The following is a 15,217-nucleotide window of genomic DNA, read 5'->3' as shown; positions in this document are numbered from 1 at the left end:
TTTAAAAAGTCCCTTTGAGGGATCCAAAACGTATCTTGCAGCATTTCGAAAGAAACTAATTCTTTTGGAAAAAAGAAGTACCCCAGCCTCTCAATTCTGTGGGCCACCCAGGCCATAACAGGGTAACCCCTGAAAATCTTTGGTAGTATTGGGTTGTTCTCTATCAAAATGTAATAGTGATAATGCCCCAGCCCAAGATTATTATAGATCGGTGCCCAAAACTTGTGGGCCCTACTGTCTTAAGCCGGACTTTTTTTAAAGAACTTTTTCAACTTGTCACAATGGACTACCTCTAGCCACTTTCACGAGCAAAACCTCCTATATAGACGGTATGTAAGACTGTTGTTCCGGGTCCCTAAAAAGCGGACGCATATATTTTGAGAGCAGCTTCCCAGTCATATAATTCAAAATCTGGTACGGCCCAGCCCTCGCTCTCCCTGGGTGAAGTTAAATACTTGAGTGCCTACCTAGGCGTGGAATAAGCCCATATAAACTGTGTGACCACTCTGTTCATAGCCAGCAACCAGAGAAGCTTGAATTTGAGAGGGATGGCCCGAAAAAGAGTATTTTAGGCCCAGAAACCTGAGACTAGAAAAAAGTACTGCATTCTGTAGGACTTATAGATAGAAGAATATGCCGCTGAGGATTATTTTTGTGCAGGAAGGTGCCCCTTCTTGCATAAAAACAATCTTGCATTCAATGCAGGCACCCTTGCACCATGGGGCAAAAATGTCTGCATTGGCAAATGCTGCCAAAAGGGCGTCAGTGCAGGGGAAAAGACTGAAATGCACCATATTAACTATTCCCTATCATGCAGAGTAGCAAAGCAAGGTGACGCTGCACGGCACTGAGTGACAATCCCATAAATATGCCACTAAGTACCAGTAACCTGAGTAACATTAAGCCCTCTTACTGAGACTCTTAATGTCCATGAGCAAATGTTCCTGCTGTTTCCTCGCTGGGGGACAGAGCTGATGGCTATGAGATCACCCAGACTGCCTGACAGGAGGTCAGAACTCTGTCTTGGTGGAAGCACCGGAAATAGTGTGGGCTGCCTAGCCTGAGCAGAAATGAAGGTTGAAAACAGATGGGCAACCTCTAGTGTGCCACCTGGGTTCATACCAGATGTCCCTTGACATAAGATTCATGTTGGGGGAGAGAAGGCAAATTGTCTGACACCAACCTTGACATAACTAGGCAGTACCATAATGGAGCTAGCTGATCTGGCCAACCCCATGTTATCCTATGGGCTAGCCAGCACTTGTACTGTGCCTTCTTGGAAAGGATGCTATAGAGACCTAGAAGCGTATATGCTTGCACTTGAAATATAATGCATCCTGCCTTCTGGGTTGCAGAGACCTACCTTAGGGGTGTCTGACATACATATAAGGCAGTGCATGGGACTGTGACACTCTTGGTGAGGGCACAGTTGAACTTGCCAATCAGGTAATCACCAAATCAACATAACCATTTATGGAGAAAGCACAGGCACTGGGGCCTAGATAACAGAGTCGTACACATCTGCATTGGGTGCAAAGAAGGGGGGGTTATAAAAAGGGACACTTTCCCATACTGAGGATCCTCCATACTGCTGCCAACAACTTAGCCAAAAATTCAGCCCTAACTAAGGCATCAACTGTTTAGGGCTGAACAACGCTGGATTTGGAGGCTACACACCGATACGGTGGGTCTAAATGATGAGATACCCTGGTTTTCTCACTCACATTAGACCGTTTTCTTGACTTACATATTCTCTCAGTCCTCTGCCTTCCCTGCCCCCCTTCTGCACATACCTTAACTCCCCTCCACTCCTTTTTTCCCCCCTTTTTTTCCCTTGCTTCTTCTTTTTCCTTTTCCCCCCTCCCTAGCACCGTTAATTCCTTTTCCCCACCTTGAGTTTTTGCTCCCCCCTCCCCTTCCCCAACTTTGGTCCTCTTTGTCCCTCTCCCCTCCGCCCCCTCTTGTTTTGTTTCCCCTTCTCTCTCTTTTCCTTCTCTCTCCTTCTCTTTCTCCCTCCTTTCCCCCCCCCCCCTTTTTTGTCTGGCCTCTTGTCTGCTTTTTTTCCTTTTTCCCCTTTTCTCCCCCCCTTCCCTTTATTTCCCCCTTTCACCCACCCCCAACCCCCCCTTCTTTCTTGTTCCTATCCCAGATCTCTTGTTCTTCCTTTTTTTCTTGCGCATTTTTCTCTTCTTTTCTCTTCCTTTGATTTCATTTTTTCTCTCTCACCTCTCCATCTCTGTTCCCTCTCACCCCCTTTCCATACCTTTTCTTTCCCTTTTTCCCTCCCCTCTTCCTCTCTTTCAGCATCCTCTCCCCTTTTCCTCTCTTCCAGCATCCCACCCTCCTTCTTGCTTGACCCCCCGCCTGCCCCTTAGGCGGTAGACTACTGGGGACTTTCCCTTGCTGCGCTAGCCGGGCACTACTTCTCCCGGCGGCCCCCGCGGGGACCGCGCCCTCTGTGACGCGGTCTCGCGCGAGGGGGGCTGACTCTCTGTCTCATTCGGCCGCCGGGAGAACTACATCTCCCAGCGGCCTCCACGGGGACCGCGCCCTCCATGACGCTGTCCCTCGCGACGGCGCTGCTTCTCTGTCTCTCCGGCCGCCCCGGTCGCTACAGCCTCCGGATTACACCGGCAATGTTCTTCCGGGCATCCGCCCACACAACGTTGGAGCGCGTTGTCACTGGACATACCCACTTCTGCCCGACATATCTAATCAGGGTCTGGACCACGGGCCGCGACGGTGAGCACCAGCACCTGAATCTCATTTACAGCAATCAAGGGTACTATATCAACCCGTCTCTCGCAGGCCACTTTACTCAAGCGGTCCTGTGAGAGGTCGGTATAGGCACATAGAGAGCGCCCGCCTTTGATGCAGTGAGTGAGCTGGCCACCATTGAACATACAGATAAGAATTTTCTCCCTTCTTCCCTCTTCCCCCTGTTTTCCTCCACTTCTTCTCCACTGCTTCACTTTTTAGCCTGTGTTGCGGTGTTCCTGATCTTCTCTTGCTTATATCATTATTAACCTTCCCCGCTACCCTACTCCCTCCTTTGTTCTCCCCTTTCTATCCTTCCCCCTATTTACTATCAGCCCCCATTTTACAAATTCTTCCTGTCCATGTCTCTACCTCTATATTATATATCGATTAGGTGTCAATATTTCCAGGCCATTGCCCTCGTTGTCCTAGGGGTCTTCCTCCCCGGTCTGCCCCTATTTTCCTCTCACGTGGCTTCTCCCCCTTTTCCTTCTTCCCTTACCTTAGAGTCTGACTATAAGGGGACGCTCCCTCTCCTGGACACCGGAGGCTAATAGCCTCTTGTGATAGGGTAAGATACTCTCCCCTTCCTTGTTGTCCGTCACACCAAGACGTGTTATATCATCTTTTTTATGTGAAATATGCCTTACGCACCCAGTATTGCTGCGCCGTGCATGCTTCCTTTCACGTGTGTTGTGGATTGCCGTGTATTGCTGTGTCACCCCTAGTACCGGACTGAATAGTTTTACTTCCTTTAGGTACTCCCCAGGTATTCCCTCGGCAAGGTAGGCCCTCCGCCCTTCCGGGTGTCACTAGTTTCTACTTAATTATCACCATCTATATAACGCTTACTAAACTTGTACAGCAGGGATCCTGAGCCCTGATGAATGCCCGAGACCTTCCATAGCTCAATTTTGAGGGCAGAAACATGTCGTCTTTTTCCTTTTAGATTGGAGACCCAGTGAGTCATTGCTCTCACTTTGGCGCCCCAGTCTTCTTTTTAATCACATCAAACAGAACCTCCTATTAAAATACTTACATAGGTATCTGTTTAGGTGTTTTTATTTCTTAGTCTAGCTGGATCCCGTTCCAGAACCAGAATTGATTTACGCTCTCCCTCCTGTTCCTTTAACAGTGAGGTTGAGTCCGCCCAGGTGGCATTGTCCTACCTGGGTGGGGCTAGGTGGTCATATGATGAAGCATGACACCATTGAGTGTGTGAGACCACCTAGTCCGTAAAGGAAATTCCCCTCCCACCACATACACCTTAGTCCACCCTTTTCTCGCCTCTAGTTGACGCTCACGAGGGGCCTAGTGCTACAAATGATACAATACTGACCTGCCCCCGATACAAGAACCCCGTACTCCCAATTGTGCTTCTGTATCAACCACTGTGCACCTAATCACAAAATATTGTTGGTAGCTGAAGGTAATGGTCCAAATATCCTGGAGGAGGACTCCAGAACCAAATGAAGACATTCTCATGTCAAGGGAGTCTATGCCCAACTGCCTGGTGTGTAGAGTGAGCTTTACCATTCAAAATTGGTGCCAAATAGGGAGTGAACACAAACATATTTGGGCATGGTGCGATTAAAGCAACGTCCTGACGTCAAAGTGAACAGGGAGTGGACCATTATCCTCCGGTATCATGCCCTAGGAACTTGAAATTAATGAATTACTCCATGATTCTTTAGCTTTGGTTGTATTTCCAGTCCAGATGATGATCCTGTTATCTCCTTAGTGATCGAAAAGCTAACTGAAATTGCAGACCCTTATCTATATTGTTATTTAGCCAAGAATTGGCAATGCTATTCTTGCTTTCAGATATATACTTTTGATCACTATTGTTGCATGTGTATCACCGATGAGAGAGTACCAAGCATGTTTTTTCTCTCATACCCATTGTGCCATTATACAATACTTTAAGAAAGAAACATTTTCTTGATTATTGTATGGACTACATAGCCTTTTGGTTGGTAGCATTGTTGCATTCATATGTCTAGGGACCATTGTTTTACTTTGCAGGCCCACTAGTAACATTTAATTTACAGGCTCTGGGTTACGGTATACCACTTTACTAGGGACTTATTGGTAAATCAAATATGACAATCAGGTGTAAGCCAATTTTACCATGTTTTAAGGAGTGAGCATAGGCCCTTCAGAACTGGTTAGACGTGGTAAAGTGCAGAGTCCTAAAGTTTACGAAAACAAATTCAGAAAAATAGGAGGTTTAAGGCAATAATTCTGCGGAAAGACCACTCTAAGACTGACAATGCTGACAAAAAGTATATCCGAATTGGGCATGAGACCTTTTAGTGATGAGTCCTGTCCCCTTTGCCCTCCTTCATACTGCAAGTTTTTATGCTTATGCAGCACAGGTTGTTCAGCAGAAATGGAGTTTAACACTAACCTTGTCAACCAAGAAGTTGTCCAATGTTGCCTGCAGGTAGCTCTTCAAAATTAAGGGGCATCTGCTGTACTACAGAACGATGCTTGCGGGCAACTGTGATTGTATTGATGACAATAAGTGTGAAGGGGAAGGCATTTGTTTAACCTAACACACAGATAATATCACAGTTAAGCATACAGATGGAACAAATGACAAACGCGGGCGTTGAATTTTTGTAGCTATGATGGGGTCACATACACAGTTCACAGGACACATTAGTAGGAAGGGTTTCATACATTAATTCTGCAAGCAATGGAGCGACAGCTTCTGGGCCAATGGGGCAGCATGAGGCACAGTTCCATCTGACTGGAGGCAGTAGCAGGTACAGTGACATAAGGGATATCACTTACTGATTTCAAACAATGGGTCATGGATGCCATTTGTGGGTGGCAGCAGATAAATACATATACTCACTAATCACAAATGTCATTGCAGATCATCTTCTAACAAGGATTAGTATGGTGTGGCAATCCAAAGATAACATACAGGTGCTACTTTCAATGCTGCCATGCAAACATGTTTGAAATGATATTTTGGAATTCCTACATACATGTGTCTGTTCAACCTAGGGATCTTGGACACTACTTTTTGTTAATGTGCTATGCCTTGCACTCAATACACAACCATTGGTTGCTGGTAAATGCTTAACATTGGATTTTTTGTGCGTGAACTGAAGACATGCAACAAGTCAGAGAACATGGTGGAGGAAATACTGTTGTCAGAGGGAGGGGTGAAGGGTGGACAAAAGTGAGATTTGAGTTCATCACCAGGTAGATCCATTGACACTTCAATATTGGTAAATTATCCTTCATTTTACCTGCCTCCTCTCTTCTTACCATTTGTTTGTGATGCTCCCAGGTTGCATTCCTGCCCCCCCAAATAATTCACATTTTTGGACACCAAATACCACGTGGCCACCTTTCCATTAAACTGAGGGTGTGCAGAAACAGAGAAGTTGTTTCTTGTAGTGGACAGGAACAAAGCGCCATGATTATGAGAGGTTTGTGCCATGGGAGCATCACTTTGTTTGATACTCCGGTGGCGCTAGCCTTTCAACCATATCTATGAGGCCAATCAAGCCACTTTGCGTGGCTTTAAATGGCCTCTGAGATACAGAGTAGGGCAAGGCAGAGCAAGTAAATGCATTACCTTACTCTGCACCAGGAAGGTGTACCATGGGCATTGTGGTGGGTTTTCCCACCCATGGATTTTGATGCTGCCCCAGATTTACTTCATCACATAAGCCTGGGGCAGTGTCAAAACCTTACGCCTCTCCAGAGCAGGCCTAACACGCATAAACTATTTCTTTCTCTTCACTTTTTCCCCTTTTCGATGTGTGGTGCATTCTGCGGCACATATATAAAGAGAAAAATGCCTCTCAAGAATGTTTTTGTGCAGGAAGGTGCCCCTTCCTGCACAAACACAATCCTGCATGCATCGCAGGTCCGCTAACTCCATGGTGCAAGGGTAACTGTGTTGGTGCTAGGCAGCCAATTGTGAGCCAGCGCAGGGGGAAAGGACAGGCATGCACGGATTTCTTAAACACTGTGCATTCCTGCCTTTTCACATTGGGGTAGGGCAGCGCAGCAAGAAGACTTGCAACTTACACCAATTCCCCATAAATATGGGCCAAAGTTTCTCCAGTGTCTGTCTTTTCATCAGTGAAGTTCCTCTTCCAGGTGAGTTTGCACCTTAGAGGCTGCTGAAGGCCTCTGGACTCACAACATCACACATCAGAAGGAAGAGAGATCAGGAAGAATGGGCTGTGCTTAGGTGTGCTCCGCTGTTGCCTGATGCCCTATTCTTTGTTATTTTTATTTATATGAATTACAGGCGGATAACTCTGCCTCTGTCCCATAAGGGAAGCTACACATTAAAAATACCATATTATTACCACTAAATATCATTCTTATTAACTATATGTTATGTGATTTCTTGCAGATGGCCAAATGTTCATGGTCTTCAAGGGCTGTGCCAAGGCCTGCAAGGACCTTTACTTTACTGAGAGCTTCACAACTGGCCGAAACACGATCAAACGAGTCTGCTGCAATTCAGATTATTGCAACGATGGCGAGATGGAGACTGAGTGGCTATCGATCCATTCTCCTCTGCTTTCTTTCTCTCTCCCCACTCACCTGTTTTTAGCTTTTCCTTTTCCCATTACCTCCTGTTTTACAGTCTCTCGCTGTTCCTAATCTGCAGCCTCCAACATCATGTTACCCATTTGCTCACTTATTCCTCATCTCGCATGTCTCCCTTTTTTCTTATTTTTTTCTTCTCAATGTGTATTACCCCCTCCCCCATTTTATGCTCCTTTCACCATCTCTCATCTGTCATCTCATCGCCATCCCATCACTCCTTGGAATTTAGGCCCATATTTCAACTTTTTTAGCTCTGCATTTGCGTAAATATTTGACGGACAAGCGGCGCAAACTTACAAAATACAATTATGGCCCTGATTTATACTTGTTGGTGTAAAACTGCACTAATGCAGTTTTGCACCAAACATTTTTGCACCGGATTGCACCATTTTTGTGCACCAGCCAGGCACCATATTTATGGAATGTGCAAGCCGGTGCAAAGGGTAGGCTAGCGTAAAAAAAAATACGTTAGTCGGGTGGTGCTGGCAGTATGGAAGAAGGGGGTTTTGCACCAAAAAATGACGCTAGGCAGGTTAGAGTAAAAAAAATTACTCCAACCTGCCTAGAGTCATTTTCTGACACAAAACCATCCATACCACATGACCCCTGTCTTAGAAAAGAGAGGAGTCATTCCCACCACCCCAATGGCCAGCACAGGGGACGGGGGTCCCCTGGGCATGGCCATTGCAACCAGTGCCATGTAGGGGTGCCCTTTTCAGGGCCCCCAATGGCACTGTTAAAAAAAAAAAAATACTTACCTGTACTTACCTATACTTCCCTAGGATGGGATCCCCCATCCTCTACTATCCCTCTGGTGTGGGTAGGGGTGTTCCTAGGGCATGGGGAGGGCACCTGTGGGCTTTTTCCATGGTGTTCCACCATGGAAATAAGCCCACAGGTCCCCTAATGCCTGCCCTGACATAGGCGTTAAATAATGGTGCAAAGCATGCTTTGTACCATTATTTGACCCCTCCTCCACCATGCGTGATTTTAGCAGGGGGGATAAATATGTCGTTAAGACCATAGAGTTATTTTTTGCACGGGAACACATACTTTGCATCTCATTGACGCAAAGTAGGTTTCCACTTCCAAAAAATGACTTTAACTCCATAAATATGGTGCTAGATGGGTGTAGCGCCAAAGTATAAATATGGAGTTTGCACAGAATTTGCGTTAAAAAACAATGATGCAAATTTGGGGCAAAACAAGTATAAATATGCCCGTGTATTTTGTAAGTTTGCACCAAAAAAATACGCAAATGCGGCGCTAAAAAAGTATAAAGATGGGCCTTAGTATTTCCTTCAGATTTTTCATTGTCTCCCAAATCCAAGGGAAAGTTGCCACCTTGTTAAGATCCTAACGGTGTGAGCCAGTGAACTACACAATCTGGGGATTTGTACTAAAATAACTACTCCCAAGACAGTTGTGGATTTTGGGGTCCCTGGGCAAAAAAAAATATTTGTGGTGGGAGGGCAGACACCCTTGCAGTATGGAGCAAGAGTGTCTGTGTTGGCGCATGGCAGCCACAAGTCCTCAAGCGCAGGAAGAGAACAGACTCTCTCACATCACCCTCGTTAAAAAATAAATTGAAGGAAAACAGTATTTAAAACAATCTCTTTAAGAAATACTTATGGTCATCAAGGTAAGACACTCTGCAGAGCAGAGCTGGCTCTATCATGTTGCCCCATGAAAGGCTGGGGCCCTGGGGCAGATCCCACTTTGCCCATGACTTAAAATGTCTCTGTCCCAGAAGCTTATTAAATATGTCACTATTTCTTCAATAAGACACTTTCAGGTTTTCTCCTAGCAACAAAACCTCTTTGCTCTGTGCTTCGGCTGTAAGGGCTCAATAGAGTCCAACAGCCACACCCCTGAGACGTAGGTTGGACATTGCATATCTGAGGGAGTCTCAAAGAGATATCACCCCAGTTCCTACCTCATGAAGGTGAAATTGTGTTTCCCTCCTAAGGACTAGAGCATTAATGAGTTCTCTTCAGCCATCCAGAAAAATGCACTTTTGCACTGAGTGCAGGTATGGATCCAAGGGTCAGATGTAGGTAGGTATCCGATTGCGACTTGCAATTTGCGAGTCATAGCGACTCGCAAATTGCAACTCGCAATCCGAGATGCAGAAAGGTGTCTCAGACACCTTCTGCGACTCGCTATGGGGTCGCAAAGACCCACCTCATGAATATTCATGAGGTGGGTTGCAGTTTGCGACCCCATAGCGAGTCTGGGCACTCACGGGGATGGTGGCCTGCTCGAGACAGCAGACCACCATGTCCGTGACTGCTTTTTTACTAAAGCAGTTTTTTTTTTCTCTTTGCAGCCCGTTTTCCTTAAAGGAAAACGAGCTGCAAAAAGAAAAAATCCTGAAACCTTTTGGTTTCGGTTTTTTCAGAGAAGGCAGTGGTCCATAGGACCACTGCCTGCTCTGAAAAAATATTTTTGTGGGCATTCATGGGGACCCCTTCCCTTTTGGGAATGAGTTACCATCCACTTCAAGCGGTCACAAAGCAACTCTACATCGCGATGCGGAATCACATTTTGCGTGTCAGTGCCGACTCGCAAAATGTGACTCTGCATCGAGTAAGGCCTTTTGCGCCTAGCAAACTGCGTTTTTCGCCGTTTGCGAGGCGCAAAAGGCTTCCTACATCTGGCACCAAGTTATCAATTTTCCAATCAATGACTCATGGTCAGCTACCGAAGCCTACAATACTCTAAGTGTGTTTTTAAGAGCTTACCTGCCTTCACACTGTTTTGACACTGAAACCATAAACCAAAAATGTGCATGGGGAAGTTACAACTTAATTATTGGACAACTATTAAATTGCCAGGGCTTTCATAATACTGATGGTGAAAGGCAGATTTGTATGATGGACAAAAGGATATGACAGTAGAGTGAGCTGTTCTAATCCACTGCATGTATGCCTATATGTGTAGGATTTCCTCAGAGCAAGTCTAGCTAAAAAGCAATGGACAAGGGGGGAGGTTAGATTGCAAGAATTCAGTCCAGAGTACAGTCCTGTAAGAGGATGGAGGAGAGGTTATGAGCAGTGAATGAGGTAGTACTGACATACCATCAGAAAGTACGCCTCCGATATGGCCAGAACCTCTTGGTTAACTCAAAAAAAAAAAAAAATGATGTGAACCAAACTGAAGACCCCAGGCTGAGAAACTTAGGTCATGATTTACAATGAGTTTGCATTAGGATTGAGTTACTTTTTTAAAGAAACCAGATGCAAAGTCGTCAGCTTGGATTTAAAAACCACTGCAAGTCACAATTTTCATTGGTGTGTACGCTATAGTAACATAAGGCAGCGCTATGCTCCACTATGCGTTACTTTGCATTAAGGAGGCATTTCATGAATGGTGCCTGGGCATTCACAATGCAACCACCCATGTGTCTTGATCTAAATCGCTATCTACAAAGAATTGTAGACAAGGATTTGCATCAAATTGCTGCACCTCACGCATATGTGCTGCAGCACACATACAGAGAGGAACATGCCCTAAAGAATAGTTGTTTTGCAGGAAGGAGCGTGTTTCTGCACAAATTCTCTGCTTTCAGTATGGAGCAAGAGTGTCTGTGTTGGCACATGGCAGCCACAAGTCCACCAGCGCAGGAAGAGAGCAGAACTGCACCCCCTTCTGAGTAGACACAGCCCAGTTTTGCTGTCTCCCGTTCACACAATGCAGCGCAGTATGTTTACTTCCTACACTGTGTGACCTCTTTGTAAATAAGCCCTCAAGTTTTACAGAAATTTTAAAGGAGGGTTCAAACTCCTTCTATATCTTGAGGACACTGAAAAATAACAACACAGTAATATTAAATCAAAGCAACAGAAAAAATAGAACAAGTAAATAGTATAAGGAAATAAGTAAACAAATTGGCTGGATTATCACTGAATGAGGAAAGAACACATATTAATTTTAAAAAAAATTAGAGGGGCTGTCTTTTTTATCAGGGTATAGAGATGAGAACTAGGTAGTATAAAGATACTAAACTCTAGGTATGGGTAGAGGTACTAGGCTATACTTTACATGTTGAAGCTCTGGAGCATAAGCAGGTGATAGTAGTACATAAAAAGGCATCGAGGTTCTATGTTACAGAGACAGATGAAGATGGAGAGGTATTGCTATGATGATACACGTTTTAAGGGTACAGATAGGAAAGCTGATTTAATTTGTAGGTAGGGCTAAAGGTACAAGGGTTTAGATATAAGTAGATGTGTTGGGTATAGATAAGGATAGAGTTTCAATTTTGTAGATGGGATAGTGATAGTTTGGTAGTTCCAGGAATGTATTATGGAAAAAGTGGTAGTAGAGTTAAGATGGTATAGAAAGAGGAAGATGTACTAGGGTATAGGTAACTGTAAATTTAGAGTGGTGTTAGAGGTGCTATATATATGGCTAGACGTACCATGTTAAAGGCAGGGATAGGGTAACTGGTATGCTTCGGAGACGAGTAGTAGGTTATAGGCAGTAGTATAGGTAACAGAGCATAGAAAGGAGCTAGGGTAGAGGTAGGAGTAGAAGTCATTTGATATAGGCAGCAAAACATATTTGAAGGAAAAGGTGGAGAATCTCAGAGCATAGAAAGGGGCTGCTGAGCTTTACCTTATTTGTACATAGATGGAGAGGTACTCTGGAATGCACAAAAATAGAGAACAAGGGGCAATAATATATGTTAAGGCGGTGGTGGAACCCGCTAGGACATTGGAAATTGTAGGGAACAAGGCCCGCCGCCGTCAGAATGACCGCCATGGTATTCAAATAAAACAGACATTGGCAAACCAAGTCCAGCTTCCATTTTGAATTGTAAGCATGCCAAGTTTCATGCAGCTCTGGACAGTGAAAGAGTGTTAAGGGGAAAGAAAAAGCTGAAGAAATATGATTTGCTATTTTAGCTCCCATGGAAAACTTCACTCACACCTACAGCCAAAGTAAGCTGGATGGATACACATTACACTTGCCATGACGGTAAAACCTTACTCAGAAAGCATGCTTTCATTGGTCTGTTGTAAATACATGTAGTAGTTTTTAAAATATGAGCATCTAAAGAAAGAGCTGGGTGAGCTTGATGGGTTAACACTTTCTATATCTCTCACCCTTAAAATTCCAATTCAATGATTTGCAACTCCTGACAATCATGCTGAATTAGATTAGTTGGAGAGGGACTATATAGATTTTTTTTCTGCCATCTTGAAAATCACAAATCAGAATAGATTTCAACAGCAGTGGGGAGCACCATGAGAGGTGTGTGACCCAGGAGAGTGCTGGGGGACCAAAAGGTGGGGAAAAGTCAAATATCACATGTAAGACATTGGGTTGCTGTATGAGTGGGGCCACAATCTCTGTCAGGGAGAACCACAAAAGTCCCTAAATTAACCTGTTCTTAACCCTCTGGTATTGTGGCACAAAAGCAGTAAGGCTGAAGCAATGTGTAAAGTATTTATGCAGCACACAAGCAGAAATGAAGTGAAAATAGAACACCAAGAAAAATATTACATTCATTTAGACAAATAGAGTAAAGTTCAATAGATTATTTGACAAAAATCCAATTATTAGAGCCAGAGTTATACATTTTAAAGAGTTAGGTAAAAACTAGTGCCTAAAATATCAAAGCTACAACTGTGGACATCTAGTCGAGACCGGGTCAAAGTAAACAAATATAGCTGACTGCAAAAAAAAGTGGGTTGGATTGAAGAAGGTGGATTTAACTCGATTGACGCTTATCTTTGGCCTGAGAATAAATTTAGAAACAAATGTTCTCTGAAGGTAAAATTCAGGGGGGCAAGGCTGCAGGCAGTGTCCGAGAAGTGAGTGTCATCATGGGAAGCTGCTGCATGAAGCTGCAGTGAAGTTTTCTTCATTCAGACTTAGGACCTCATTATGAGTCGGGGGTCCAAGGACTGCCTGTCTTGCGGTGACGCTTGGACTGCTGAACATGCGTTGGCGCTAGGCAGCCCATTGTGCACTAGCACAGGGGAAAAGTACAAGAGTGTGCAGTATGCTATAAATACAATACATTCCTGCCCTTTTTCAGTTACTCAGTGCAAGCTCTGTGCCACTTTGCCATAAGTATGGCCCTAAAAGTTTAATATCCCAGATCACAGTGAGAGCTGCAGGAAGTTAACAGTACTCATCAAGGCATTGTTTACTTTCTGCTTTCAGCATTGCATTTAGAACCACTGAACCCAGGGGTCACAAAGGTAGTTCTATGGGTCACAAGAGACAAGACCAGGGTCTCAGGTGCGAACTCGGCTGACCCCCCTGTGAGGTCCATGCATATCTGCTTGAAAAGTGAAGCACTCTGTCCAAATTCCTCCAGCCAAGTAAGGTCACCCACTTTTTCAAAGCTCCCTCATTTTGCCCTGTCCTCTAGCTACTCATGGTTTCACCTGCTGTCTAAGCTAATTGTTTCTTTTTGACTTTACAGTTCCAGCCAGAAAGGACAAACCCAACAGTGTGTCATGCCCATCCTGCTTCCACGTGGGCAGCTATGAGTGTGAACCTGTGAAGATGCTGCAGTGCACTGACTCAGAGACCAGCTGTATTTCTTTTAAGGGAATAATGGATCCCTTTGGAAGTACGTAGAGCACAGAGGTTAACGTACACTCATGTAGTGTTATAGTGATTTGCTTGTTAGAGGTGGATGACATATAGATTTGCACCACATCTTACACTACAGTCTGACCATTTGCCCAATTATCTAAACATGTATACCCCTTTTTTGTCTTTCCCCAGATCAGCCTCTTAAAAAGCTATCTCTTGATTGTGTTAATTTAAAGGACTGTGATCCATTCCCAGAGCTTCCAGGAGGTCTAATCATGGAAATTGAAGACGTGTCCTGCACCAAAGGATGACAGCCACACCACTGAAGTTGGACCTTCTATGGCGTTACTCCTTGAAACATATCAAAACTAGTCCTCATAAAAGTAGAAAATGTCTCGCTATGGGAGATAGTGGTGGTTCTATATGCTCTTTACTTTTTGCAGCTAATAAAAAAGGCATTCAAGAATTTATTTGAAACAATTACACAAGTGTTGACCATGGTTTTCTGTTATATATTGGACAAATATTTGTGAACAAATGTTGTGAGCCAGTTATTCACTTCAGAAAGGTGCACTGAGCATTAATTTGCCTTAGAACTATGTGGTGGCAGAGCATTTACATGGTACACAAGCATGTAATGTAATCTATATGTGCAGATTAATTTTGAGAGATCTGGTAAGGGGTTTCTAGTGGATCTACATATACAGTTTAGATATTTTCTGATATACCTAAACAGAAGCATCTCAGTGCAAGGAGATTGTAGGGGATGGACATGTGCACAGGGTACATAAGGAGATCTTGATGTACTGGCGGATCTTAGTTGATCTACATGTATAGAGTGATATCAGGGGATCTTCATGTTCCTCAGGATCTCAGTGAATCTAAATGTACTGGGGTGATCTGAATGGATATTGTGTTATGCTATTATTTTGAATTTAATAGAGTGCTTATTAACCCTTATGATGCAGGTGTTCTGTAGCTAGTTTGTATGGTCAACCCTGAAGGGTTTACTCAAATAGCCGGATCTCCAGCCTCTTGCAAAAGTGGAGAAGAGAGGCGAAGGCTCAGATGTGTTGTGGGATGTTGTTCCAGGCACTAGAAGGCACTGCCCCCTGCTCTGCATTCGCAAATGCCTGTAGCGTGTGCTGTTAAGAGAACAGCAGAGCGAAGGTGTCTGGAAGGTTGATGGAAGTGAAGGTGGCTATTCAGGTAGGCAGAGACTGTGTTATCTAGTGCTTTATAAAGGTGGATGAGGACCTTGAAGTGTGCACCTACGTGTATTAAGAGCCAGGGAACTTCCCTAGGTTGTGTT

The 15,217-nt window shown here is 44.4% G+C and overlaps 1 protein-coding gene across 2 annotated transcripts in view; it reads left to right on the top strand.

Moving 5' to 3' along the window:
• The window catches only part of LOC138246607 (phospholipase A2 inhibitor NAI-like), a 55,392-nt gene extending 40,950 nt beyond the window's left edge, over positions 1 to 14,442 (top strand). The window contains exons 3-4 of one of the 2 annotated variants that reach the window (XM_069201305.1): positions 13,790 to 13,939; positions 14,098 to 14,442. In XM_069201305.1, the coding sequence (XP_069057406.1) occupies positions 13,790 to 13,939; positions 14,098 to 14,216 (269 nt within the window). In that variant the 3' untranslated portion in view covers positions 14,217 to 14,442. Of the gene's footprint in view, positions 1 to 7,147; positions 7,818 to 13,789; positions 13,940 to 14,097 lie in introns of those variants that run through there. The other variant, XM_069201306.1, reaches the window with a different exon arrangement.
• Positions 14,443 to 15,217: the final 775 nt, after the last annotated feature.

This window comes from Pleurodeles waltl, chromosome 7 (assembly GCF_031143425.1).
Source record: "Pleurodeles waltl isolate 20211129_DDA chromosome 7, aPleWal1.hap1.20221129, whole genome shotgun sequence".
Taxonomy (NCBI): domain Eukaryota; kingdom Metazoa; phylum Chordata; class Amphibia; order Caudata; family Salamandridae; genus Pleurodeles; species Pleurodeles waltl.
This window is presented reverse-complemented; position numbering and strand designations above follow the sequence as displayed.